The 27,977-nt window shown below is 37.9% G+C and overlaps 1 protein-coding gene across 3 annotated transcripts in view; it reads right to left on the bottom strand.

Annotated features, from left to right (window-relative positions):
* Inpp4b (inositol polyphosphate-4-phosphatase type II B) overlaps positions 1-27,977 on the bottom strand; it is a 748,293-nt gene that overhangs the window by 41,927 nt on the left and 678,389 nt on the right. For all 3 annotated transcript variants that reach the window (XM_029480343.1, XM_029480345.1, XM_029480344.1), the window contains exons 24-25: positions 16,407-16,519; positions 13,628-13,782 (exon numbers count right to left, since the gene is read on the bottom strand). In XM_029480343.1, the coding sequence (XP_029336203.1) occupies positions 13,628-13,782; positions 16,407-16,519 (268 nt within the window). The remainder of the gene's footprint in view (positions 1-13,627; positions 13,783-16,406; positions 16,520-27,977) is intronic.

Below are 27,977 nucleotides of genomic sequence, written 5' to 3'. Positions count from 1 at the left end.
CTGTTGAGGGGCATCTGGGTTTTTTCCAGCTTCTGGCTATTATAAATAAGGCTGCTATGAACATAGTGGAGCATGTGTCCTTCTTACCAGTTGGGACATCTTCTGGATATATGCCCAGGATATATGCTGGATCCTCCGGTAGTATTATGTCCAATTTTCTAAGGAACCACCAGACTGATTTCAAGAGTGGTTGAATTTTTTGTGTAAGATTTTTTTGACATACTGACCTAGAACCAATGGTCTCCTAACTATAGAGCAAAAACCTTATTTTATATTTGAGAAGATGCCCTGCTTCATTTATAGCCTGGTTTCTTCAGAGGTATGCCAGAATTATCAAATGCTGAGCAATTTCTGCAGGAGGAAACTTGCATCTCTGGTGTCACATCTATCTTTACCATGGAATGTTTTTCATTAGATACTGGGGTATTTTTTTAGTCCAGAAGGGCAACATGGCAGCCAGCTTCTGGGGAAAGGTGTGGGCCTCACAGCATCCATGTGGCCCAGAGCATCTCAGCCCTAAGAGGAAGAAGGAATTCTCAGCTAGGTCTACTATGTCAAAAAAAAAAAAATGAATAAAGAACACTTGTGCTTCCTTTACTAACTGCACACACAGCTCTAGAGTATCCTAAAGTCCTTTTAATTATATTTCTTTTTCATTGTTTTAAATTAGTTAAATAAAAATGAGGGCCGGGTGTGGTGGCGCACACCTTTAATCCCAGCACTCAGGAGGCAGAGGCAGGCGGATTTCTGAGTTCGAGGCCAGCCTGGTCTACAGAGTGAGTGCCAGGACAGCCAAGGCAACACAGAGAAACCCTGTCTTGAAAAACCAAAAAAAAAAAAAATGTGGTGATTCAGAGATACTGAAACATATAGAGGAGAAAGTGGGGAAAACCCTCGAAGATATGGGCACTGGGAAAATTCCTGAATAGAACAGCAATGGCTTATGCTGTAGGATCGAGAATCAACAAATGGAACCTCATAAAATTGCAAAGCTTCTCTAAGGCAAAAGACACTGTAAATAAGACAAAAAGGACACCAACAGATTGGGAAAGGATTTTTACTAATTCTAAATCAGATAGGGGACTAATATCCAATATATATAAAGAACTCAAGAAGGTGGACTCTAGAAAATCAAATAACCACATTAAAAAAATGGGGTACAGAGCTAAACAAAGAATTCTCACCTGAGGAATACCAAATGGCTGAGAAATACTTGAAAAAATGTTCAACATCCTCAACAGAGGAATGGATACAGAAAATGTGGTACATTTACACAATGGAGAACTACTCAGCTCTAAAAGGAATGAATTTATGAAATTCCTAGGCAAATGGATGGATCTGGAGGGTATCATCCTGAGTGAGGTAACCCAATCACAAAAGAACTCACATGAAATGTACTCATTGAGAAGTGGATATTAGCCCAGAAACTTATAATACCCAAGATACAAGTTGGAAAATGCATGAAACTCAAGAAGAACAAAGACCAAAGTGTGGTCACTTTGCCCCTTCTTAGAATTGGGAACAAAACACCCATGGAAGGAGTTACAGAGACAAAGTTTGGAGCTGAGACNAAAGGATGGANCATCTAGAGACTGCCNNANCNNGGGATCCATCCCATAATCAGCNTCCAAANGCNGACACCATTGCATANNCNAGCAAGATTTTGNTGAAAGGACCCTGATATAGCTGTCTCTTGTGAGGCTATGCCAGTGCCTGGCAAAAACAGAAGTGGATGCTCACAGTCAGCTATTGGATGAAACACAGGGCCCCCAATGGAGGAGCTAGAGAAAGTACCCAAAGAGCTAAAGGGATCTGCAACCCTATAGGTGGAAAAACAATATGAACTAACCAGTACCCCCAGAGCTTGTGTCTCTAGCTGCATATGTATCAGAAGTGGCCTAGTCGGCCATCACTGGGAAGAGAGGCCCTTGGACTTGCAAGCTTTATATGACCCAGTACAGGGGAATGCCAGGGCCAAGAAGTGGGAGTGGATGGGTAGGGGAGTGGGTGGGTGGGAGTATGGGGGACTTTTGGGATAGCATTTGAAATGTAAATGAAGAAAATACCTAATTAAAAAAATCTGCTATGTAAAAAAAAAAAAGTGGTGATTCCTTGCCAAATGTGAAGTAAATTAACAGAGTTCAAAAACAGCTATAAATGTATTAATAGCATTTAAAGCATTTTTGAGATTAACATAACTACAATGTTTCCCTTTTTTTTTAACCCCAAACCCTCCTATGTATCAGTCTTACCTTTCTTGCTAAACACATAACTGCAGGTAGGAATATCCAACAGGTGACTACTAACTTTCAAATTGAGGTTAAAATTAGAAGAACAAGATACACTTTTGCCAAGCTTTTTTATGTTAACATCCCAAGATTATTAAGGTTCCTAAAATGGAATATTCTCCAGTTTCATCTTAGCACCCATTACAAGGTTATTAATGTAACCCTGTTCTTTGCTATTCAAGGTTTATAGCAAACTGTAGCAAAATCCCCATGTTCACATTTATCATAAAACTATATAGGGCAGATTGCAAGGAGCCATGACATTCCTTTACCTTGCCCTAAATAGAAAGAAATACAGTGCCCATTTTCCATTATGATTTGAAACCATAACCTCTGCAGCATGAAATTTTAATTTATGAAAGAAAGAGCCTTAAGCGCTGAATCTGAGCAGGTTACAAGTGATTATATGAATATCAAAATTGCATGATTTTCTAAAAATAGATGCATTTAACTTCTTCCCCACAAAAGCTCTGGTTTTTAGAACTGAGTTCTAATGAATCATTATGCTTCTAGATCATGAGTGCAGGCTTCAACACTACAAAGTTATTGCAAGACAAAGTTACATGGGCCTGGGTCATTTCTATTTCCAGCGTATCTCATTTGTATTCATTATTAAGCTTATAAAAATAGTCTTAATTCCCTGTTCTGGAATTGCACAGTTTATCTCCAAACTTGTAGTTACTAATATACATGTTAAAACTGTATGACTTTAGCAAATTATTGAGGGCAAAACACTCACCCATCCAACACAGTCAGATCTTGGGCTCTGAAAAACCACCCAACAGCAAAATGTTCTGTCGTAAAGATGCACTTACTAATAGTGGATCGACCATGTGTCATTTAAATGTACAATCATGAAATGCTTAATAAAATATACTGTTATCCTGTGCATCATATGTATTTTGCTATAAGATAATGTTTGTTCTTGAGATTACCTAAAGATTTTTCTATGAAGCCATCTATTTCAACAATGACAAAAACAGTTCATCTCTATGGAGTGGAGTGGAGTTACTTTGTCTTGTCCTGTACAAACTAGTTAGTGTCTTGAAATTCTCATAGACCTCTATCTCTTGATCTAGTCTCTGTGGGAGAAAAATACAGAATCAAACAAAATCTCATGTTATAAGAATTCCAACAGTTTGTGTTGCAAAATTAAGTATTAGAGACTGAACAAGAAGATGGTATAAATGGACTTCCTCACTCAAGAGCAAAGGTGCCATCCAGGTGATTGGCAGACTCTCTGGAGTGTAATAGTGACTTTCTCTCTAAAATAGCACAGAGTATGCATAATTTTAAAAACACACTCAGTTAAACTAGTTAAGAGACTAGATTTGCTTGAAATTTAGAAGAGCTGCCTTAGTACTACTCAGCGTTGGTTGGAAAGAAAGGAGTTAGTGCATGATACTTCTTTATTATCATTTAAGTACTTGTACTTTGTCTTATATTTGAAACTTCTGTCAATTTAAATGAATATAACAAACTCAGCCAGTTATAAAGATGAAACATTGGAAACAAAGGGTAAATGGGAGGGTTGTATCATAAAATAGAGCCATTAATGAGGTTGACATATTCAAAATGAAAACAAAGAGCCCATAAAATGCTACACATTTTATATAAATGCTACACATTTTATATAAATGCCTTACAAAGCTGGTCCCGAGCTATTGACTAATCCATACAAGAGGGAAACCAATACATGTTTACACACACACACACACACACACACACACACACACACACCACATCTTTGTATCTGTGTTATGGAGGATGATAGACATAACATGTGCCAATCATTGTATCAGAAATAGACTGGGAATTACTCAAAGAATGATCAGTAAGGCAGAACTTGTAAGGTTGGAAAAGATCAGTCAATGCTATATAAATATAATATACTAGAAGGAAGAAGTTTTCAAAGAAGCCACACAGTGTATTACTTTTTATGTTTATATATATTTCTATGGTTCACTGTAGATATAGAAAGACATTGGAGATGCACTGCCAATAACTTTGTGGTTTGCTTTGTGTGCTAGTGAGTAAATCCAAACCAAAATTATTTTGTTGATGGGTTTACAGGCCTGTGAATATGATCCAAACACACACACACACACATAATACACAAATAAATGCAAATGCCTTTTCCTAAAAAGGTGTTCTAAAATAAGTAGATAAATAGATAAATAAATAAATAAATATCTTAAGACCCTGTTCTTTTAATTTCCTCAGTATATTTTGAGATACCTCACATCATCTACAGCTTTAGTATTAACACTTCTTTGGGGAGCCAATCTGACAGAGCTGCAGCAACAGAAAACAACAACATCATCATTAACAACAGCAGCACTAATGACAGCCATAGCAGCCTTTTCTGTTTCCTGATGCTCACTGTAACTAGGACTATGTTAAGTGCTTCAGAGCTGTTTATTTTATTATGTGTTCATGAGGATGCTGGATTCTGAGATGAGGAAGCTGGGAAGTTACCACATTAAACAGTTCAACTTTATAATATATTTACCAGACCCTCTGTGCGTGCATTCACACCTGCTTGTGTGTATGTGTGCGTGTATGTATGTTTCTCTTTATAGATAAGTGTATAAGAGCCTTTAGAATTAGAATCCCCTTCTTTAGAGATGGGAAATCTGGGAAATTTAACTTCAAACATCGCCCTTCCCCTCGCTGTTCTCTGCTTACTTTATGTGCCATATTGAAGCTAACTGTTCTCTGCAGTCCTAGCTTCATTCTGAGTGTCTGCACTTTGAGCAGTGATCCCCAGAAAACAATGCTGCAGTGCTGAAGGAATGACATGTGATTTGTTACAGCTAACAAACTAACAATTTCGCAAATGATATGCTTTATAAATTATATTCTTGATTCCCTATAATGATGTCATCCTTGCTCATGTGAATTTGGAGTACTCACTGAATGGCATAGAATGGGGTATAATTGTGCATAATTACATGGGGCTTCCAGCCATGATCCTGTTGGCACAAATATATTAAACTAGACATCTGAATACCTCTAGCAACTGTGATCTATTATGGAGCAAAGTTTACAGCCTTTTGGCTTATGAAAACTCAAGTATGTTCCATTAGACTAGAAACTGGAGTAGCTCAAACAGCATCAAAGTTAGAGAGAGGATTGGAACTTTGTATGATGATCTGATGGTTCTGATGGAAGGCAAGAGTTTTTAGGTGATGCACTCATAATATATTATTTGAATTTCCCTGTATTTTTTCTATGTGTGAGAACAAGGGAAATAGGAATACATCACACCAAGTATGCACAGTCATGAAAATCTTCATCTAGGGAAGAGTTCAGGAATTGCATATAGAAAAAAATCTCACTATGAAATTATAATTTCGTGACTCCATTGGTAGTGTGCTTGTCTACCATGTAGAAAGCTCTGGATTTGCCCCTAGTACTATATGCTATAGTTACGATCATGCATGCCTCTAACTCTAGCACTTGGGAAATGGAAGCAAAAAGATCAAAAATTTAAAGTTGTCCTTGAATATAATGGGTTCCAGTCCTTCCTGGGGTAAGAGAGACTGCCTCATCAAAAACTCCATTAGGTTAGATAGCTAAGTGGCATCTGAGAACCATTTATTTTATCCTTCTGCCTCAATCTCCCTGGTAATGCAGGACTTCCTAGTGTTGTCCATAACTGCTTTACTAAAGATCTTTTATTCTAAAGTTCCCTGTATCTTTTCCTCTTTAGTAGAAGAACAAATGTTTTCTATGACACTTTTCTGCTACATTTCATTTTCCAAGTGCAGAGACATCAGTCATTTGCCTAATCTCCCTTGATTTCATGTGTATCTCTACTGAAACTTTCCTTTTCTTCTCTAAGATACAGATCTGCTCCTCCCACCCCCTAGGGTTATAAAAATGCCCCCAGTCTGTCACAAACTCCTGTCAAAACACCTAGTATTTCTCTCTCTAAACCCAAGGGACCCTCTTGTCTTATCCCACTAAATGTTCATGTTTTAAAAAGTGAAAGCAATAAAAAAAAATACATTGACAACAACAACTACCATTGCCACTCCACTCTCCTAGAACCTGGCATAAACACCAAAGGCAGAGGTTTTTAAATATTGAAATCAATCTTACCCTGTAATTATCCACAAATTCCCCATACATAAAATATTATGAACAAGAAACTAGAAGTGGATATTTGGATGGATAATCAACATTTAGGCAGACTGTTTCTCTCACATACGTCATCATAAATGTATAAATTAAAATATTGCTTTAAACTTTTAAGTTTTATAAACTTTTAAAATCATTGTGTTTGGAAATGTGGAGAGATGAAAACATGTATATAATTATCTTATATACTGTAAATTAATGTTGATATTTTAGACAGTGACTTTGTAGGATCTGGTAAGTCTGAGTGATGAGAAAAGATCCAAGCAGAGTCATCATAACAGAGGCATCATGGGTACTGTAAGCAGCAAGGGCATAGATGTCAGGCTGCCAAACCCCTTGAGCCTGTAAGATGACACCATGTACCTAGGATACCAGTCATGATGCTGCCAGATGTGATGTGTGTCCACCTGGCTTGTGCTCTTGCTTTGGTTTGATTTCTCCTCTTTTTTTTATTCATCATTTTTGTTCAACTGTATGTTAAAATATGTAATTTCTTTAGGATTTTTTAAGGAATTTATAGTGAAGTGTTTGTCCTGATGTTTGTATTATGAGATAAACAGCATTTTTAAGTGGTCAAGAATGGGATGCTATAACTTGGTTCCAGAATGGCCCCCACAGCTCTTTTTATTAAAAGTGTGCTGCCAATCTATTGAGCTACAGGAAGGTTTGACTTAGCAGAAGTAGGTTATGTTAATTTGGGTCTGTCTATGAAGAAGATAATGAGTATGGTTCCTTTCTCTCTCTCTCATTTGTTCCAAGTCACCATGCCATGAGCATCCACCTCTATCACATGCTCAAGTCAAGATGCATTGCACAGGCAGGACCAAAGAAACGGAGCTACTTGATAATGGACTGGAGCTTCTGACAGCACATACCAGATCTCATGCTACACATCACTAACAGTCATCCCTCTGAGATTATTCCTGCCATTGGTAACAGATATAGTCAGAGATAATACAGAAATGCACCACTAAAATTCTTGAGGGAGGTAACAGCAGTAATAGAAAATGTATCCCTGCCTATATTATACTCTACTGACATATTCTATAAACAATCTACAATTATCTGCTAGCTTCAGGCACTTTTGTGTCCAGGACTCACAGATCTCCTTAATTCTAAAGTAAGAAAAGTCTAGAAATTCATTAAACTTGTCTGATCAATAAACATAAAGAAAAGTAAACCAACATGGGAAAAAGACAGAGAGGGGACATACCTACTTAAATAATAGATGAACTACTTATTCTTCCTCAGAAGTCTCCCTACAAAGACTTAGGGCACCCTTAATGTTGTGCACTCAGAGGTTCAGGGTTTACTTATAGCAAAGCAAAGCACTTTGGAAATCAAATCCTGTGCTACACCCACTCCAGTGGAAACTGTGTGACAGGCCCAAAAGCTTGGACATAGTTCTGAGGCAAAAAGTTTCACGGGAACTTAGTTTACTGGAATCTTGGCATCCTGTAGCACGAATGCTCCAAACTTGTTACTAAATCAGTCAGTGAATGGATCTGTGTGCTTTCCTCCAATATTGTTTTATTATAAGTGCCTCCAAGAATGATTTGAAATATAGCTGAGTTAGATTAGCCTCCACTAGTGTTCCAATATCCTAGGAAATCGTTGAGCCAGCCTTGGGTTTTAAATTTAGTAAGAATGCTACTCACTCAGATAAAATACCTCCAGTGTAGATAGTGAAAGAAATCAGGCATTACAATTTACTGGAAAAGAGCTAGGAATCTCAGGGCTAGTTCTACAAAGTAAACTTAGAATAAACGCTGAGTCACTCTCATGTGCAGGAATTTACAATGGCCTAGGAAGAAGGAAGGTTGTGTGATCTAAGAAGGAGCTAGTGTAAATACTTAGATAACAGCTGAATCACTCTCCTACACAGGAATTTACAATGGCTTAAGGAGAAGGTGGATTATACAATAGACTAGAATTAGAACTGTGGCAAGATCATAAAGCTCTTGCCCCAGGCTTCTAAGAATAAACTGACCTTAGGTGTGGCTGCTTTTTATCCCAGTTGTAAACACTGATTTTTATCCCAGTTGTAAACACTGCCTTGTTCCTGTCAGATTTTATGTATGCATTCCTCTGTTTTGTGTAAAGAGTCATTTTGAATTAGGTAATCTCAATGTACCTTGAATGATCTTAATGTATCATTTCCTTGTTTTCTTCTGTAATATAAGTCTGATGCTCACTTTGAGAAATTACACTCAGATCCAAGACTCTATCTGGTGTTCGTGCTTGTTTGTCACCCTGCCAACCCCTTGTCCACCTGAGTACCAGAACCCTGATTCTCCCATGGGTTTGAAGGACCAACTGAGTCCAATCTGCGGCAATCCTGCCTCTCCCCATATTATTAAAGTTCAGATGCAATGTGCTGGGAATGAGGCATTCCACAAGATAATAAAGATGTAGGATCACGGGAAATGGCTCAATCATTAAAGTACCTGCCTGTGGTAGAAACATGAAGATCTGAGTTGTAAGTCCATCATTTCCAAAATGCCAGGCATGGTGGTATGCATATGTAACCTGAGCACTAGAAAGTCAGGGGACTGAGATAGGTAAATTCCTCATGTGCCCTGGCCATTCAGGCTAGCTTCAGGTTCAGTCACTGTCTCCAAAGATAATCTGGAGAATCATTTGAAGACAACTGACATAGACCACTGGCTTCTACATGTACCCGGGCACATAGGCATGTGCACCTGTATGTAGGTACATAGGCATGTTTACCTATATGCATTAGTGCACAAGTGCGTGCACAAAAGACATACACACACACACACACACACACCTTACATAAAATCAGGCTACCGAGCCTTTCTTCTTTTACTAAAAAGCATAACTTCTTTTACTAAAAAGCATAACAGTGTGCCTAAAAGGTGATAAACTGATTGCATGCCTAAATTTACACTCATCTGCCTTATTAATGGTTTCTCAACTATTATTTCAAGGGCCATGGTAGAATGACAAAGGACAGGCAACTGAAAAGTATGTTGTTCTATGTTATTTATACTATTTACACACATAATCTATAAGTTCTTATTTAGGGAAATAATTATCCAAGGGCATTTTGTTTTAATTTACTTGGTAGTAGCCAATAGATGCGCAAACATGTTAGGTTAAACAACTTTAAAGTCAGTCAAATTTATTGAGTTTTTAAAGATCGGCTCTGCATAACTATTAATTAAATGTAAACTTGGGTTTCTGAAAAGAAAAATACACCAAGATGATATAGCTATTAGTTTTCAATGGAAAGTCCAAATTTGAAAACAGAGCTGTCCTTCCTGTACCCTATCTAAAACCAAACCAAAACAAAACAAAAAAACAAAAACAAAAACAAAACCCTCAAACTAATCAATAAACAACCATCCAATCATGCACTCATTTTATAAAACTGTGTTTTTGATGAGGAAGATTTTTGCTGTACAAATGTATTTCACAAGTTAAGAAGATAATAGAAATGGATTGTTTAAGAAAGTAGATTCATATCCAAGTGGTTTAAGTGAAGCAGACTTTGAATTGTTCTCATCCCTGGCTGCATCCCAATGGCCAGCCTTCTGGGACTCTTGCCTTTTGCTGATGTGTTTGTTTATTTGATTTATGTAGGTTCTGATGGGTGTGGGGAGTGAGGGTTAACAATAATTACCCTGTAAAACACAGTCATCTCTAAGAAATCCTGACTAAGACTCAGTCAGGTTTCTTGCTAGCTTTCTCATATGAAGAGATGGTCTGAAATTCACCATTTTGATCAAACACATCATCATGTCATGAGCACAGCACCAAAAGCAATACAGACAGACCTCAGCTTGTAACAAAATCGAGTCTCAGGAATTCCACTGTGAATTGACAGTGCAATAAGCTGTCCGTGTGTTTAATGATCCTGGACTGATGGCATTGTATCGTAGTGACACAGCACCACATGGCATTGGGTCCCTCTTGTACTTGTGTGATTGACTGGGAGCTACAGGTCACTGCTGCCATCAATTTCATGAGAGAATAACCCATGGTAGCTTTGACAGAACTTTGGAAAAGTCATCAAAGTAGCTAAAAATTTAACACACAGGGAAAAAAGCAGAGAAAATTAAAACACTGTGGCCAGGTAGATGGATCTGGGGAAAGGGTGCTCTTGCTTATACTAAGACGAAAATTTGATTTCTGGACCCAACACATTAGGGGATACCCTGCTCTAATAAGTTTTCTTCTGACCTCCATAAACATACGAAGACACCACACCACACACACACACACACACACACACACACACACACACACACAAATTAACTAAAAGCTTAAAATAGTATTAAATCCAATCTTATAGCCTAGAATAATGGTAAAGTTCTTAACTAACTTAAATGTCTACACCTGCTGTAGTCTCTCACTTATCAGCCATACAGACCTAAAGGTAAGTAATTTTACAACTGTCTCAAGGTGTTTGATAATCATTTAAGGGTCAATGGCTGGGGAGTAGAACTTCACAGACCATGGGATAGAGGTTAGCAAACAGCTTTCTCACCATGAATAAAAAGCTGGGACATTTTAATGGTCAAAAATTAGCACTTCAAAATTCTGCTAATCAACTCTACCAATCTGAGACATTCTTGTTCCTGTGAAACTGCTGTCTGTGTGGAAAGAAGAGATGTCCTCTGTGGTGTTCTGATGCTCTTCTGCCTGCATGCCCCATACTATTAGAGAAGTGAAGGAATATAAATCCTAACATTACAGTTGACTCTTCATGGCTCATAAAATGGGCACAAAGCACTCTGGTTTTGCACATAGCCTTGAAGTTCCAAAAGCACATAGCTTTTTTTTTTTTTTTTTTTTATACATGATTTCTATTTTAACTAATGAACTTCAGGTATTTAAATAAATAATAAAATAATTTCAGTTCATTTCACTTGGTACAGAGAATGTATGTGTTTGTGGACCCATAACAGCTAGCTCTAACGCTCCCCGAGTGTTCAATGTCACTCTGGCCATCAGGTCTATTGTCTCAGAGGAGGAAGTTTCAAGATTACTTTTTGGGAACAAAGTCCATGATTCTCTGTAAGGATATATAATAATACATATAAATATCAACAATGTTCACAGGGAATCTTCCCAGGGTTCTTATGTCACAGTGCATTTCCATAATTAGTATAGCTTTTGTAAACACATACATGCACAATTACAATACAAATTGTAAATGTGTAAAACACATAGGATTTAATATGAAGTACTAGATTATAACCTAAATACCAACATATTCACAAATATATAGTTTTTACAAAGGCTATACATAGATTTAATTTAAGCTACAAAATCAGAGTATCAAAATGATAACATTTAGTTTTTACTTAATGAGTGTAGCTTCTGTTGTGTCAAATATTAGTCTTGTCACCTTAAATTCCTCAAGTCTTCTAATTCATGGTATTCCCAGGAAGAGATTTCTACACCCAGAAGGGTTTTCACACAAGGACACTGAGGCATCAGGAGATTGACTAACTTAACTTGTCCAAGGCACAAACAGGCAGTGAGATGGACTGTCCCTGAGTGGTGTATGGTGAAGCCTGGATTCAAACTTAGACCATCTAGCTCCAAGCCCTCAACTCTTGTCTCCTCTGCTGTACTCATCGAGCATATACTCCCATGAGCTTATCTTACAAAGACATATATGCAAAGAGGGAAATACAGGCAGTTATAGGTTTCTTTCTTTCTTTTTTTGAATCAACATGCCTTACTGCTTTTGAAATATGTACACAGCTATACTCAATTTCAAAGAAACCCTCGTGTTCTAAAATAACCACTTCAGATATATATAAAACTAAGGGATAAATTTTATTGATTTGAAAGTTAGCTTAAAACATTACCCGAATAAGAGAGACATAGAATTTAAAAAATATAATTGGATTTAGGTAAATCTCTAGCATTTTAACTTTTGAAAACAATTCCAAATCACAAACTTCCATACATGCCACATCACATGCAAATAGGTTTCATATATAATGCTAATTATGAGCAAGCTTATGTAATGCACATTCTTATGGCTCAGCATGCATATCAACATTGTGTTTACCTGTTTGAAGAATTTGCTTTCTAACTTAAGGGTTCTAATGCTCTTCCCACGTTAAACAAATAGATGACAGTTACACCTTCCAGATAGCTGATGAGTCATGTTATCTATCTTGTGCTGCCCTCGCCTATTCACCGTGCGCTCACTCTGCTACGCATCCTGAGTGACATCTGCATTCTATCTCTGCACATCAGATTTTGTCTGTACGTTCATTATTTTCCCATTATCATTGAATGATTATTTTTGAAAGAAATTTACAGCAATGAAACATATTTTATATGGCTGAGATGTTCATGGCAGGCTTCTAAACCCTTCTCAAGTGGATATTAAAACTGAAGATAGAAATCTACTGGACAATGATAACACAAGGAGACATGAAGAGATGTAAAACAGAAGACATAAGGAGACTCTTGCTAGTGGAAAGCATGGCATGCAGCAATGCAGGCATGCATCTGCTACAGGCGTGCATCTGTGTCTCCACTGGGAGACTGAGAAGATGAAAGTCCAGCAAATGGTAAGACAGACAAGGAGCAGCTCTCAGTGGAGCCTAGAAACCTCTTCTATGCTGATCTCTACAGTGCCCCTTTTATAGTAACATGTGGTTTTGATGATAGACACTTTAAATGAGACACCTTCTCTCCATTATGGCTTCCTTCTAGTTCCAATTCAGTTACTGTAGAGATTAATCAAGACATGACTCAGGGCATAGCATTTTAAATGTCAGCAAAGCTGTAACATCAACTCTCTAAATTATCTGCCTTTACAACAGGGAATGTCACCAATGCAAAGACCCTGCCTGCCATGGGTAGATTTCTTAGTTGAAATCTGGAGAGATTTTGTTTTTCTGCTGACCTAGTTTTATTTTGCACATATTCAAACATGTAAAGAAAATGTACTCTCTAAGGGGTGCCTTTAGGTGCGTAGAGCCCTTTTACTCAGGATGAAGAACTAATAGTGTATGCCTTCCATGTATAGTACTTAGTGTATACACGGCTGTATTTCCTTTTATTGTTACAAATTGTTCATTTAATATGGGGAAATACAATGAAGTCATAAAGTATTTAGTCTTCTAGTGAGATATGTGTTTTTAAAAATTAGCAAAAAGTGATAGTCACATAAAAACAATGTAAGGCATGTACGATACCTTCTCATGCAATCTAAAGCTCTGATGAAAAAGTCTTTGTGCAGTTGATGCTCGTCTCTCAGGATGGAGCACTGTTCTAGTGTCACCGACATCGATGTCCTGTCTTTGGCACTTTTACAGCAGGTAAAACGAATGCCATTGAGTTTCCGACAAATCTGCAAGACCCAAATGAAACGGAGTCAGGTGGTTCCATCCACCCTGTCAAATGTAAACACACCCCTCTCTCATTCTCTAAGCTACAGGGTTAGCTTTGACTGGTTGATATCTTTGAGGGAAATGATCCCTACCTGAAGTCTAGTTATTTTTAACAACCAGCCCAAATCTCATCACTGATGTGAGAAGGTCTCATGAAGTCCCAGTTTTTAACATTTGCATGTCCGGTGTTTCTCTGTGAATCTTGATATTATAGGGCAGACAAGAGTCTCCAGCTCAGGATTGTCCATTTTCTCACTGCCTTATGTTTAGCATGCATAGCATGCTTAGCATGTAGATCCCTCTGTTCCCTTTTCTTAGGCATGATGGCTTTCTGAGATGAGATACCAATAATCAACTGCAGCATCAGCAATGCTAATCAACGTGCATTTAAGATAAATTTAATGTGACACAATAACCATCTACTTTATTATCTGTAATCAACGAGGCTTTAAAAGTGCCTTCTCAGAGAGGAAACATAAAACCGTTTTTATTGTGAATTTTTCACTGTATTTTAATTGTGGTTCTGGTACTTAAATTAAGATTTATATAGCCCTATTAATTCACATTTTCATTCTCTTCTATTTCCAATAAAAGTGACGACAGAAAGGTGAGAGTATGGTTTTACTATAGTATCTCTTTTCCTTTGGAAAAAAATGTAGTTCTTTCAAATAAATACTATTTCACATTTTTAAGGCTGACTATATCCACAGTCATAAAATAGACCTTACTGGACACTTTTGAGATGTAATTTTTAAAATAATTAGTATTCTTTAAAATGTAGTGCTACTTTCACAGGTGCCTCTTCTTCTTGAGATATTCAGTGCTCTGCATTTAAAGTCAAATGGAGGTAGAATGTGTCTCCATAGTTCACAGGAGAATCTTGATTTTAAGATACAAGCTTGTTTGTATATACTCAGGTTACATTTGGTTTCTTAAATTTTCCCATTTTATTATTTAAATTAAATCAAGAAAAACATCAAACAACTTTGGTACTTAATTAGACTGTAAAACATTGACAAAGGCAGCAGTTCAGTAGGCAGATAAAGAGAGAGGAAACGGGCAAACAGAATCAAAGCTTTTTGGTAATATCAGGGGGATTCCTGTATTTCTTTACTTTAAGAGTGTTATTAAATTGTTCTGTTTAGAAAGCTGATTTGGAAACTAGCTTTCCACTTACAGTGGTGCTAACAATTGTGCAATCAACTGTGAGCTGAGTAAGAACCTTATGTGATTGATATGCATATCAGAAAAACTTTTAGAAATATGCAGACTTGATGGGGAATGTTTATGTATCCAAATGGAAAAATGCATATCCTAAGAGGAGATATCTACTCAGTTTCCTGGATCTATCGCTGCTTTATCTTTTTAGATGATTTTATCACATGTAGCCAATGCCATACTCATATGGTCTCCAGATATTGGAGCGCCTTGCAAATGATCAGTCTTCCTGTATGCTGCAATGATTGCAGCAAAGCATGCAAACGTACATAAAGCTTCCCATAATGAATCTTTGTGAATTAATAACCACAGTGGTCTCTGAAGTCACCCAGAATTCTGAAAGTATTGTGGTGCAGATCACTGCAGTATAAATGGCCCATCGGAAAGCAGAGATTCTTTTTTCTGCTCACATTGATGGTTTTTTGCCAGCACACTAGGGAGGCATGACAGGGATTTTCCTCTGCCTTGTTCTTGGTTGATTATTACACATGGCTTCATGATAAATTATCTCTTTCTCTGTTCCAGAAGAAACAGTGTAACTTTGGGAGAGTAGGAACGCTGATGTAAATGCTTTTGATGGAGCATAAATAATGTGTGTTGCAAGGCTAATGAACCAGAACTCTGAATTGTAGGAGTGATATGGCCAAGGTGACAAGACGCTCATCCCGGGATCTCCAGGGCGCCTTTCCTTATGACAGGATACTTTCCCAAAGAAAGTCCCTGGGACCTGAGATTTTAACAAAAGTTATAAATTTAATATGAACTCTGTTTCAAATTGCCAGATAAGAGCTTAAGAACACAGGCATGATTCTCTCCCTAATTCATGTGAAAGTCTAGGCAGGAAAACAGGCAGATCTTCCTGCCTAAGGGTGCCATTAAGTGAGAGAGAACCATACGCAATTCAGCTCGTTACCCCCATGACAATCAATCAGTAATAAATTTTATGCCAACACCCAAATTAACAAACACATTTACAAGCTCATTAACTGAACAATATGTCCATGAGCCTTAAGTCAAGAATATGATAACCACACAATTGGAATCCCATGGCTCTACAGTGGCAGTTCAAAATTCTGATTGTTACAGAACATTGGCTATTGCCCATAACATGTAACACCAAGAAAAACAAAGATACTTCCTTTTACCTCGGAGCGTCAAGCAAACCCAAAGTTGGTAAGGAGGGTCAATAAGGAGTATTTTCCCCTGTTGAGTTCATCTTTTTCTATCTCAATTGTTAAGACGACTAAGGAAGAGATGATGCTTTATCAAGTGAATAGCCTTAGACCCTGTGTGATGAATCCCTGGCAATGACTGCTGTTGATGCTGTGCTGGGGGGTAAGGGGTAAGGGTAGACAAGAGTGCTTACCGTGGCTGCCAGCCACATGATTTCTACATTCTTTCTTTTTTTGGCTTGAATATTTTGGTGGAGATTGTCCAACAGTCCTTTTAAATCATTTTGTTCTTGAAAATGAGAAATATCTATAGGATTAAAAAGTAAAAGAGAAAACCAGGAGACAGAGTTAGCATGATGTTTCCTATGGAGTTTTATTGAAACACTTCTGCAAATACAACTTTCAAAACAAGAAATGCCCTCTGGAGCAAAGGATATGTAAGGGAAATCTTAATAATCCCTTCAGTTTTACCCTTTATCTGAACACACACTTCAGTTCCCTCTAGTCTGTGTAACTATGGTAATATCAAACTGTCCATGAAGCACTGTTACCAACAAGAAAAAACATTTCTCATGAAGATCCATTGCTTTTCTTTAGGCAGTATGTGCTAGAAATGTCTTGAGCTATCATCTCTTTTTACAACTAACCAACCTGGATCAAGGCTATATATTAACTTGAACATCACACGTGAGAGAAATCTGTAAGTTCAATTTATAAATATGAAGCCAGTTCCTAAACAAAAAGTTTCCCTAGTCTTGATGCTATTGACATTTTGGGTCAGATAAGATTCGTTTTTATTTGGGAGGGAGCTAATGACTATTGTGGGATTTATAACTGCTTCTGTCAAGTCTTCTGCTCAGATGCCAAAAGGAGTTTTTCCACTTTGACAGTGAAAACTGTATCTAGGCATTGCCAAATGTTTCTTACAGAAAAGGGAGGAGGCATTGCTGTCAAGGAGCACAGGTGTGACAGGAAAGTAAGATTGCATAGGCGACAGCGAATGGCAGACAAGAACGGAAGTGGGAGCAGAAGTGTGCTGCTACTCAGATGTCTGCATCCTAACAACCAAAACATAGGTGGCCAATGGCCTACACTGCACACTGAACCCAAAGGCAACATGCAATTATGAGCCAAATGTTTCTGAGACTTGACAGGATGTGATTCAGTGAAGGGGGCAAAATGCTCCTAAAAAGAGTGTTGGATCCATAATACAGTGGGAGCTCACTATCTAAAGCAGGAAGAATTCCTGAGATCCTAGACTAAGTCTGATAAACAGAAGATATGTAAGAACTAAAGACCTTGCCCAGTTATCCAATTACATGGATGACACAAAACAGACATTCGCAGTTCCAGTCACAAAATTAACCCAGATTTGATTTAGCAGAGATGAGAGTTTGCAATTTCTGAGTTTGTACCAGATGCTTCAGTAGCCAAACAGCTTATGTAAGTAGTTCCTGGCACCATTGCAAGAGAATAGAGGGGGACATCTCAGTGAGATTACAGCAATGCATGTGCAAAAAACCTCACAAAGGTTGGGAAGAGACACCCTCACTAAAAATGATCACATGTCATCTCAGGTTATCATGACTACAGAATAAAATAGGTATTCTATATTCTTACACACACACACACATCTTCAAGGTCCCAAAGATTCTTTTAAATATATATATCACTAAAGTACATTGTAACTGTTTTTAAAGAATAAAACATTATGCCTAATTTAATGCAATATAACAAATTCTGAAATCACAATACTGAATGAACACAGGTAATTAATTAATGTTTATTATATATTTTCGATCTCACAAACAAAGAAGATGGTAACTATGTAACGTAATAGATGTATTAGTTTGACTATGGTGGATATTTCATTATTTCTATATTAATTCACTAAATTTTCTTCCTTAAATGTACAGTCTTTAACTATTAAATATATTTTCATTACTAATTAATGCAACATCTCATGGAACTGACATATTATAGACACATACACACTTCTGCCCTGTAACAAAACTTTTGTGAAATAACATTTAATCCTAGGGTATATAGTGCATCCCGTTAATGTTCTGCCAATTTAAGACGATCTAGTTGCAGCTCCCTGAAAGAACACAACACTAATACAGAGAGCCAGTATAAAACTCTGCAAAGAACTGGCTTAGAGAAGATTCATGGTAACATGCATGCTGTAATTTGGGAGTTGATTTTCCTTCAGAAGCCACATAGTAAGTGCATGATTCCTAAGGAGGGCTTGGTTAGAGTGACACCTTGAGAACCTGGGGCCCTGGAGTAGCAGCTTAGGGCACTAGTGTTGCTCTCACAGGAGACTTTGAGACTCTAGCTTTTCTCTTTTCTTTCTCTTGCTTCCTACCTGGGCCATAATGTGATTTTTCTCTACCTGGTATTCCTCTCATGATGGTCTGACTTGTCGCAAACCTGACTTGTGACATTGACTAATCAAAGTCCCCAGAATAGCCAAAGTAAAACTTTTCTTTTGTGAATTTGTTATCTGAGTTGTTTTGTCATAGCAAACTAGCATCACCTAGCATAAAGCGTAGCGTATTTTTCCAAGAAGGTAGTTTTAACTAGTCTCTGAGCTTCTAGGAACTTTAGAACTCATCCCCAAATCTTATTTATACTTACACAGTTAGTGGGGTTTTACAAACAACTCTGGCATTTTTATAATAGACCATCACACTCAGAACAAAACATTTATATTTACTAAAATGATATTTTTCATTGTTAACATGAGATTTTACACTCTGAACATTATAAAAGAGGTTGTAGAACATGGCAAAAGGCTACAGACCAGCCATGAACCCATGAGATCTCAAAAATATGATATTCTAAACAAGAAGAAAATAATGAGCACACCAATGGACATGACAAAGTTGTTGGTGGAAACTCACCAGGCTCTAACCCTAGTAGAAGAGCTGCAGGCAACTTCTGCTGAGAGGCGAAGAATCTCTCTCAGGAACAATCCTGCTGCAAATTATTCAATCCCAACTGGTCAGATTTTAGAAAATCTATGTGTGTATATTAAAATATACATGAGATTATAAAATAATGATATCAAGGTATTTCTTTTCTCAAAGGAAGAAAAGCCAGAGGAAGAGCTCAGAAAGAGTGCTTTTATTTTATCTGTAAATATTTTCCTTTTACAAAAGTTTTTATGCTGGGTTATTGATTCCCAGTAACTAATTCTTTCTTATTTGTAGTGATTTTTTTAAGTGAAACATTCATAGGTCTCTTGAAACAGCCATAAATCCAGGAAAATGACTTTCAATGTCAGTTCTGCCCCTGCTTGATATGTGGTCAGGGGTGAGCTGTTTGGCCCTGTGCTCCTATCTCCTCAACTGTAAAATGAGTATAGCAACCCTGCTGTGCTTCATCAAGCTGAAGAGATCACAATTAATAAAAGCTGTGGCAGAACAGCCTACATTATTCAATCCTGTTTCAACAGTCAAAACAGAGGAAAGTATTACTCTTGGGAGAGCCAGTGTCATCAGTATATCCAGATATCCAGGGTCTCTTCAGAATAGCAAACAAATTCCTCACACACATATGGGTACAAATTTCATCCCATTCACAAACCAGTGGACACCTGTCTACTGCTCCCCCACAGAGCAGAACAGGCAAGGCAAAGAGTTATATTTTATACCTATCTCCTGTGGCTCACCAAATGATGTACCTTCAGCAGCAAGTGTTCTGAACAGAATAATGGTCAGAATCAATGGCTGAGTGTTTATATGTGAACAGGAATGGATGGTGCTTCTCAATGGATTAACTCACATGTAACACTGTGGAACCCTGGGAACCACTTCATTATCTCATGGTCAGATGATACTACACTGCTAGGGAACGTGCTGCATTGGCCGATTTTAAGTCATGAGAAGACTAGCTGCATAATCATGTCAATACATTAAGGGAAACAGAAAGATTAAGTGGGGGCCAACCTATGCTGAGACACTAAATCAACCCTCTCTTGAAGCCTGCCTTCCTGTTGGACTTTCCAGGGACAATCATCAATAAATATCCTTTATTGTTCAAAATAGTTTGAGTCAGGGTTTCTGCCCCTTTCCACCAAAGATAATTAGGTTAAAAATATGTACACACACACACACACACACACACACTATATATATATATATATATATATATATATATATATAACCAGCTACCTTAGTTTATAAATGTATAGTGTTATTAGAGTATGGAAAAGACAAATACAATTATTAATGAATATCAGCCAAACAGCTGAACCTGAAATGATGTTTCTAAAACATTGTACCTTTATTCTTTGGCATGCTTTTCTTAGAGAGCTGGCGTCTATGTCCTCTTACCATATTCAGGGTGAAATTATATCTTGACTAATGAGCAAGACAGAAATAATGGTATTTTCTGAGGCCAGGTTGTAAGTGATTCTATAACTCCTAAAGCTTTGAAATTTCCTGTTTGTAGTCTTCTATATTAGTTTTATAATGATAAATCTAATATAAACTAGGAAATGCTCATGCCACATGCAAGTTCTGTTTAGGTGATCATGTCAACAGGCATTGTCCCAAGGTAACTGGGACAAGTTAGGTGACCATGTCCCAGATACCAGGGCCTGAATTGCGAGACTTCCAGATGATTCCAGTTTCCAGACACCAAAGCATTCCCTGACCATTCTTCCTTCTATCAAAAGTCATTGACATAAGAGAAGAGAGAAGGTGCCCCACTATTTCCATTAGACTCTCTAACCCAGCAAATCCGTGAGCAGAGGTTACATGATGCTGTTACATGTCTGTAATCTTGGTACAGCTTGCTGCAAGGCAGTATAGATATAGAAACACCTCAATAGAAACAATGTAGAAGGGCTCGTACTGCATAGAGGACAGTGTTTTCACTGTGTGCTCCTGTTAGCAGTATACATTGCAAAATTAATCTACTTTAATTAATTCTAAACAATTATAATTGATTGTATTAGCAAGCAGACAATCACAGTTAGGAAAATCATTGAAATATCTTTAAATAATAAATTATATTCTGTTGGAGGCTACAGAATCTTGAAAGACATAAAAAGACAGTGCTGCATTCAAGCTAGCTTCATAAAATCATGTTTTTCATCTACCCTGTATGAAGGAGGCATTATAAGAAATCAAATACTGACACATGCAAGATTGCAGAGCTCCCAGGACCCGACAAGGACAACGATAGCCAAAATACCCAACAAAGGGGAGATAGAACTTGTAGAGACCAGCTCCAGTAGATAGGCATGAACCCCAATTGAGGGATGGGGCCACTCACCTATCTCAAACTTTTTAACCCAGAAATGTTCCTGTTCAAAGGAAAGACAGGAACAAAAATTGGAACAGAAACTAAAGGAAAGGTTATGCAAAGACTGCCCCACCTAGGGAACCCTCCCATCTGCAGACACCAACCTCTGACACTATTGCTGATGCCAAGAAAGAAGGGTTTGCTGACAGGAGCCTGATATGGCTATTCCTTGAGAAGTTCTACCAGCACATCAGCAATACAGATGCAGATACTGAGCTCAGGGACCCCAACGGAAGAGTTTGGGGAAGGGCTGAATTAGCTGAAGGGGATTACAACCCCTAAGAAAGAATAATATCAATCAACAGGCCCACCCAGAGCTCCTAAGGCCTAAACTACCAACAAAAGAGTATGCATAGAGGGATCCATGGCTCCAGATACATATGTAGCAGAGGATGGCCTTATCTGACATCAATGGGAGGGGAGGCCTTTGGTCCTGTGAAGACCTGATGCATTAGCATAGGAGCATGCTAGAGCAGTGAGGCAGAGTAGGTGAGTGGCTGGGGGAGCTCCCTCATAGAGGCAAAGATGAGGGGAGAGGTAATGGGATGGGTGGTTTTTGGAGAGGTAACCTGGAAGGGGGATATCATTTGAAATATAAATGAATAAAAGATAGATAAAAAAAGAAATCAAGTACCAAAATTCCAACCTGTTTAGAGCTGAACATTTTTGTTATATACACTTTCAGAGTGTCCTCTTAAATGAAACTCATCACCAGAAACAACAGGGAAAAATACCTCAAAACTGTAGTTAAAATGTTTCAGATACTGTACTAACGATTTTATGAAATCCCCTCTTCATATGATCCATGCTTTTTATTGAAAAATAAGGTATGAAATAATAACACATTAACCTTTTTCCTTGTTTTGAAAATATCATAGAAATAGTTCATGGCTTGATTACACAATCCCAAAACATGCCTACATTTTGTAAAAGCCTGAGAGACTCTTTGTTGTTCGATGGTACTTCAGCAGCTGACCTTGAATCCGTTGTTCTGCCTGAGATGGCTTTCTATGCCAATTAGGGCTAGATGGACAAAGGCGGTCTGAAATAGGAGAGGCTGTGCATGCATAGCCAGCTCAGAGATCTGGGAGTCAGACAGAAGTGCATGGATAATCGCTTTTGCTTCTGTTAAGGTAGTAGAGGTCTGAGCACTGAAAGGACATGGGTGAGCAACCCCTTCCTGTAGGCTACTTCACATGCCCTATTGTGTCCAACAATCACAACAGAGAGGACTTGACTGTTGGGGAGTAGGTGAAGACAGGAACAAGAATGGTGTTAAAGAGAGAATGCAGCTTTGGAGGTAATACCAATGTCCTTTCTGCTAGCCCAGCAGCAGCAGAAGGTCACAATGAAGCCAGAGGAAGGGGCAGGAGTAAGGCCTTTCCTTTTGGTCTTCTTCACCCCTCTTCTTTCTGATGACATAGAAATAACTAATCGGCCAATCCTCCCATAGTCCTGTTATTCATTTCACTATCCCTTAGAGGCAAGTGAAGTCTTACCATGTAATTCTGCCTGAGATTTTATAGATAATTTCTAGGCATTAGGGAAGATATAGATGAAGTAAGAGATAATTTTAGAATGAAAAGACTACACTGAAAGTCTCCAAACTAGAAAGAAAAGCACTGAATACACATGAGTATATTGCGTACATTTTATTCCTCTTCTATAGCACATTCAACTTGAAGTGGCCTCTTACTTGGCAAGCTGAGACACTCATATTTGCAGTTTATCAATGGCAGCCCCAAGTACTAATTAGTGTTCACAGGCTTCTCTTTTTAACCCATCTTAACCTACCTAATAAAGATAACATTACTCCTCCCTGTACTGGTGTCCCAAGGTCATTTCCACCTTCCTGGAGTTCAGTGATACCAAGCCAGGAGGAATTGATGATATAAAATGGACAATAAGATAGATTGAACACAAAATGTTTCACCTCTGTGGTTTGAAATGAAGAGTCATGGTAATTAACAAGTTACAGTTTAGAGGATTGACTATTCATATTGCATAGCACAGGGATTTCAAACATATACTGTAAAAGATCAAATACTAAGTTATTTTTAGTTCCCCCTTTGAATCATTTTATGTATTTTTCGCTTACGTGTTTGTGGGTTTTGTCTGTGTGTGTTCTGTGAACGATGGATGTGCCTGGTGCCCTCAGAGACCAGAAGATAGTGCTGGATCTCTCTGTAACTGGAGTTACAGATGCTTTTGAAGTAACACGAGTGCACTGGGGATTTGAACTCAAATCCTCTGGAAAGCAACAAAGGCTGAGCCATCTCTCTAACCTCCCTGCTTTGATTTTAAATTAGAAGTTGAAATTAATTTTTAGTCACCTTTAACAGATGTTTAGCTTATTGGATATAGTATCAAATAAAAATGAAACCATTAGAGACCCAGGAACTACTCCAAGTCAAATTCAGATATTTATATACTAAATGTATATCTTTAAAATTAAGATAATTACTGCTAACCTATTCCTTTCTGTATGATGACCCAAAATTTAAAAAAAAAAAAACCACAACAAATCTTATTTTCATGATGATTTTTAATTAACTCCTCTATAAGGGTATTCCAAAAGCAAACTTAGTTCTTTTTGGAAAAAATATCAGAGAATTGATAATCACAGAAAACAGTGATTAAAGTTAACACAGCTCTGAAGGAGAATATACAATACAGAGAAAGAAAGGTTATGGAAGAAAATAATATTGTAAATCTGTTCACATAATAGAAAAGAATTCACAATCACCTGTGACTGGAAGCATCAGTGGGTTTGTTAGAACACTGCAGAAATATAATTCTCTGAGAATCTTAGAGTGTACAACAATCATTATCCTATCCATCGCTCTCACTTTTCTACATGGAGTGTGACATCTTTTTGTCATGGAAACTGACAGTGGGAATATTAACTTCCTTTCCCTAGAGAGATAATGGGAGAATGTACTTTGAAGTACAAAGTATATGTGTGTTAATTATCCCCCTTTGGCTGGTGATAGAATATAAGTGTTCAAACAGCTAGAGACTCATCTAAGTGAGTTTTCAACTGAATTTTGGTCCCTTTATTCTAAGCCATTACATGCTAGCTGAAGAGGCTAGTGTACTGGGAGGCCATCCAAATGCAACAAGTGGCCAAATGTGAAATGCAAGATGGGATTTCTTAAGTTTAGATATCCAAATGAAGGAAAGAGGAAGAAGTGTAAGGAAGACAGAATGCTTAGACATCCCTTCTGCTCGGCTATGTGCAGGTACATGAGGGAATGTACTTTGAAGTACAAAGTATACATACACCCACACACACAAATATAGACACACACATACAAACACATACACACACATATACATACATGTATACATACACACATATACATACATGTATACATTCATACACACACACACACTTTGTACTTCAAAGTACATTCCCCCACGTACCTGCACATAGCAGAGTGGCTGTGATAACAAAGAAATTACATATCTGAGCTGTTGACACTGAAAGGCAACACTGGGATGCAGGGGCCAGTTTCTAGTTTGCTAGGCAGGAGGGTATTTGTGTGCCTACCCATGTGTCTACTTTTCTTTTCTTTTCTTTTCTTTTCTTTTCTTTTCTTTTCTTTTCTTTTCTTTTCTTTTCTTTTCTTTTCTTTTCTTTTCTCTTTTCTTTTCTTTTCTTTTCTTTTCTTTTCTTTACTTTTGAAGTGTTTGTGCTTTGTGCTTCTAACCAGTCTATAGTTTAATGACAATTAAGTGTCTCTATCTCTGATTTTATGCCTATTAAGAAAAGAAAGAATGAATACTATACTATAGTACATTAAATTTTCTGTGTGTGTGTGTGTGTGTGTGTACATGTGGATGCCAGAGGACAACATACAGGAGTTGGTATTTTCTTCCTTCTCCTCCTATCAGGGAGTTTTAGAGATCAAACTCAGGTGGTCATGTGATTGTATTTGGTGGCCTTTTCTTTCAACAAAGTCCATGAGATGTGTTGGATCTGAGCTGAGAACAAATCCCAGCTACAAATATAGCAAACATAAAGGCAAATCCTCAGCATAGAGCTAAAAATGCAGATACCTTAGAGTCTATCATTTTAAATTCTGACCAGAGTGTTCTAGACAGCACTGGTAGAATTGTGGCCTAAAGGTGAAGAAAAAATCCCATCTGCAAGTCATCATATGTAGAATTTAATCTCTGTTGTCCCACTAGTCAGCACTAGGAACCTAACACAAACTAAAGTGGAAAACCAAGTCCCCTCTTACAAAGGACAGAGTTGACCTAAATCAGTATCCCTTAAACGATGCCTTGAGGAACACTTATTTAGCCATATGCTAATGGTATATAATAGGTTTATGATCCCCCAATGCTAAAATTAAAAAAACAAATGAATTGTACCTTTAGCTACAAATTAATGAGAAATGTCCCTCTAGCACATGGACTATTAGCTATTGCTGAACTCTGAAGATTTCTAGACTTGATGTGCCTCTTCTTTCATGGTTAAGGAGCACAGGCAGCAAGAACATGGCATTTTATATATTATAATACCGAATAGACTATTGTGGTATACTGCTTCTGAGTTATGTGCCTTCCCTGACTTAATCAGATCTGCAGGTTAGTCTGTCATGAACAGCCTGGCTTCCTTTCTTGGAGACAATGAGAAGAAAGTAAGTCACAGTAGGTGTTCGAGCAAGAATAATGACAAAGGAAATGAGTCTAACCAGGGTTTCAGTTGCTCACAGCCAACCCTTGGGCAGAATAGAATCATGCCCCAGCCCCCAAAGAAGCATGTGCAGCATTCTCTCTTATATAAGTGACTTATATAAATGTGAAGAATTCAAGAAAATCTATTGTTACTACAAGTGGAGTTAAAGTTAGTAACTTACATATTCCCTTTGGAGCCTGGGAAATAGTCAATTGTATTAGAAAGCCCATTAACCAATCAGAAATGCTTATACTGTTTGTTTGAAGACCTCTGCGGAGGAGCAGGGATGAGTATGTGTGTGTGTGTGTGTGTGTGTGTTTCATGCTCTTTTGTATGGTTATCTCGCCTTATTTCTCCATTCCATAAAAACAGGCTATTTCCAGAGCCTGTTGAAGCATAGATAACTGGACTCAGGAGTAACATTAATTTCTGTGTCTGGAAAGCATGACCATGAATATGTGGCAGCAGCATATTCAAGTTTCTGGGTGTGGTGAACCTGATGTGGCGACAAAGCCTGTGTCAAGAGGATGGGCAAGTGACAGTACTTACAGGCGCCCATTGTTGTGGAACACTGGCAGTCTTTGTGGTGCAGGTGAGCAAGTGTCTTTTGTCATAGTCAATTCCACTGAATATTCCTGTCTGAGACAGGGCTCATAGAATGATCAGTAATTGAAGGACATACCCATTTAAATAGCCACAACATGCACTGATATGCAGAATGTGACATAGCTTTCTCTGACATAGGTACCTGCCGTATTTAGGACCTGAGTTTCAGGCTACTCTCCAGTGAGTAGATGACTCAATGACATTGAGCAGTGTGTGAGGCTGACTGTTTTGTCCTTAGAGGATGAGTCCTCTCACAGAGGAAGTTCCTCTCACAGGAACTTCTCTGGATCTCAGTGATACTCCTCATGTATGGTTCTGCTATGTATGGAATCCAGTCTGACTGAGCACCTGGCAGATCAGCTCTTTTCATTTCATTTAGAAACAAAATCCAGTAATTTTATTCCAGAAAGTATTATCATATAGTTATTTTGCAAAATATATTATTTAGATTTATGAAAAAATATTGTTCCATGTTTTAAAATCCAGCCAAATATTAAATGGCTGAGTGGCAATATCAAAATATGCAAAGCCCTGTGGGCTGGACAGATTGGTTAGTTGGAAAAGTTCTTGCCTCACAAACATGATGGCCTGGGTTAGGTCTCCAGAACCCTTATAGAAAAAGCACGATGAGGTGGTGACCAAATGTAGCTCCAGCACTCATTAGCTAGAGGCAGGTAGAGCCACTGGAGCTGGCTAGTCATCAACTCTGGCCTATCCTGTGTCAAAAGCAGCAGTAGGAGACCCTGAGGAATGGAATTTAAGATTATTCTCTGACTTCTGGCTTCTACACTAATTACACATGCGCCTTGTACAGACATAAACACACACACACACACACACTAAATAAACAATCCAATAGCAATATCCATTAGGAACGAGTTGTTCCTGTCTGTGGCATGATTAACTCCAACTTTTGTTATTCTACATGGCATTAATAGCTAAGAATAATTTTCCTATCAGCTTTCATAAAGTTCTTTAATCTACAGGGCTACTTTTTCAATGTGGTGATGTTACTTTTTTTTTTTTTTTTTGTTTGTTTTTCCAGACAGGGTTTCTCAGTGTAGCCCGGGCTGTCCTGGAACTCACTCTGTAGACCAGGCTGGCCTCAAACTCAGAAATCTGCCTACCTCTGCCTCCCGAGTGCTGGGATCAAAGG

The sequence above is a fragment of the Mus caroli genome, chromosome 8 (genome assembly GCF_900094665.2).
Source record: "Mus caroli chromosome 8, CAROLI_EIJ_v1.1, whole genome shotgun sequence".
Lineage (NCBI taxonomy): Eukaryota > Metazoa > Chordata > Mammalia > Rodentia > Muridae > Mus > Mus caroli.
This window is presented reverse-complemented; position numbering and strand designations above follow the sequence as displayed.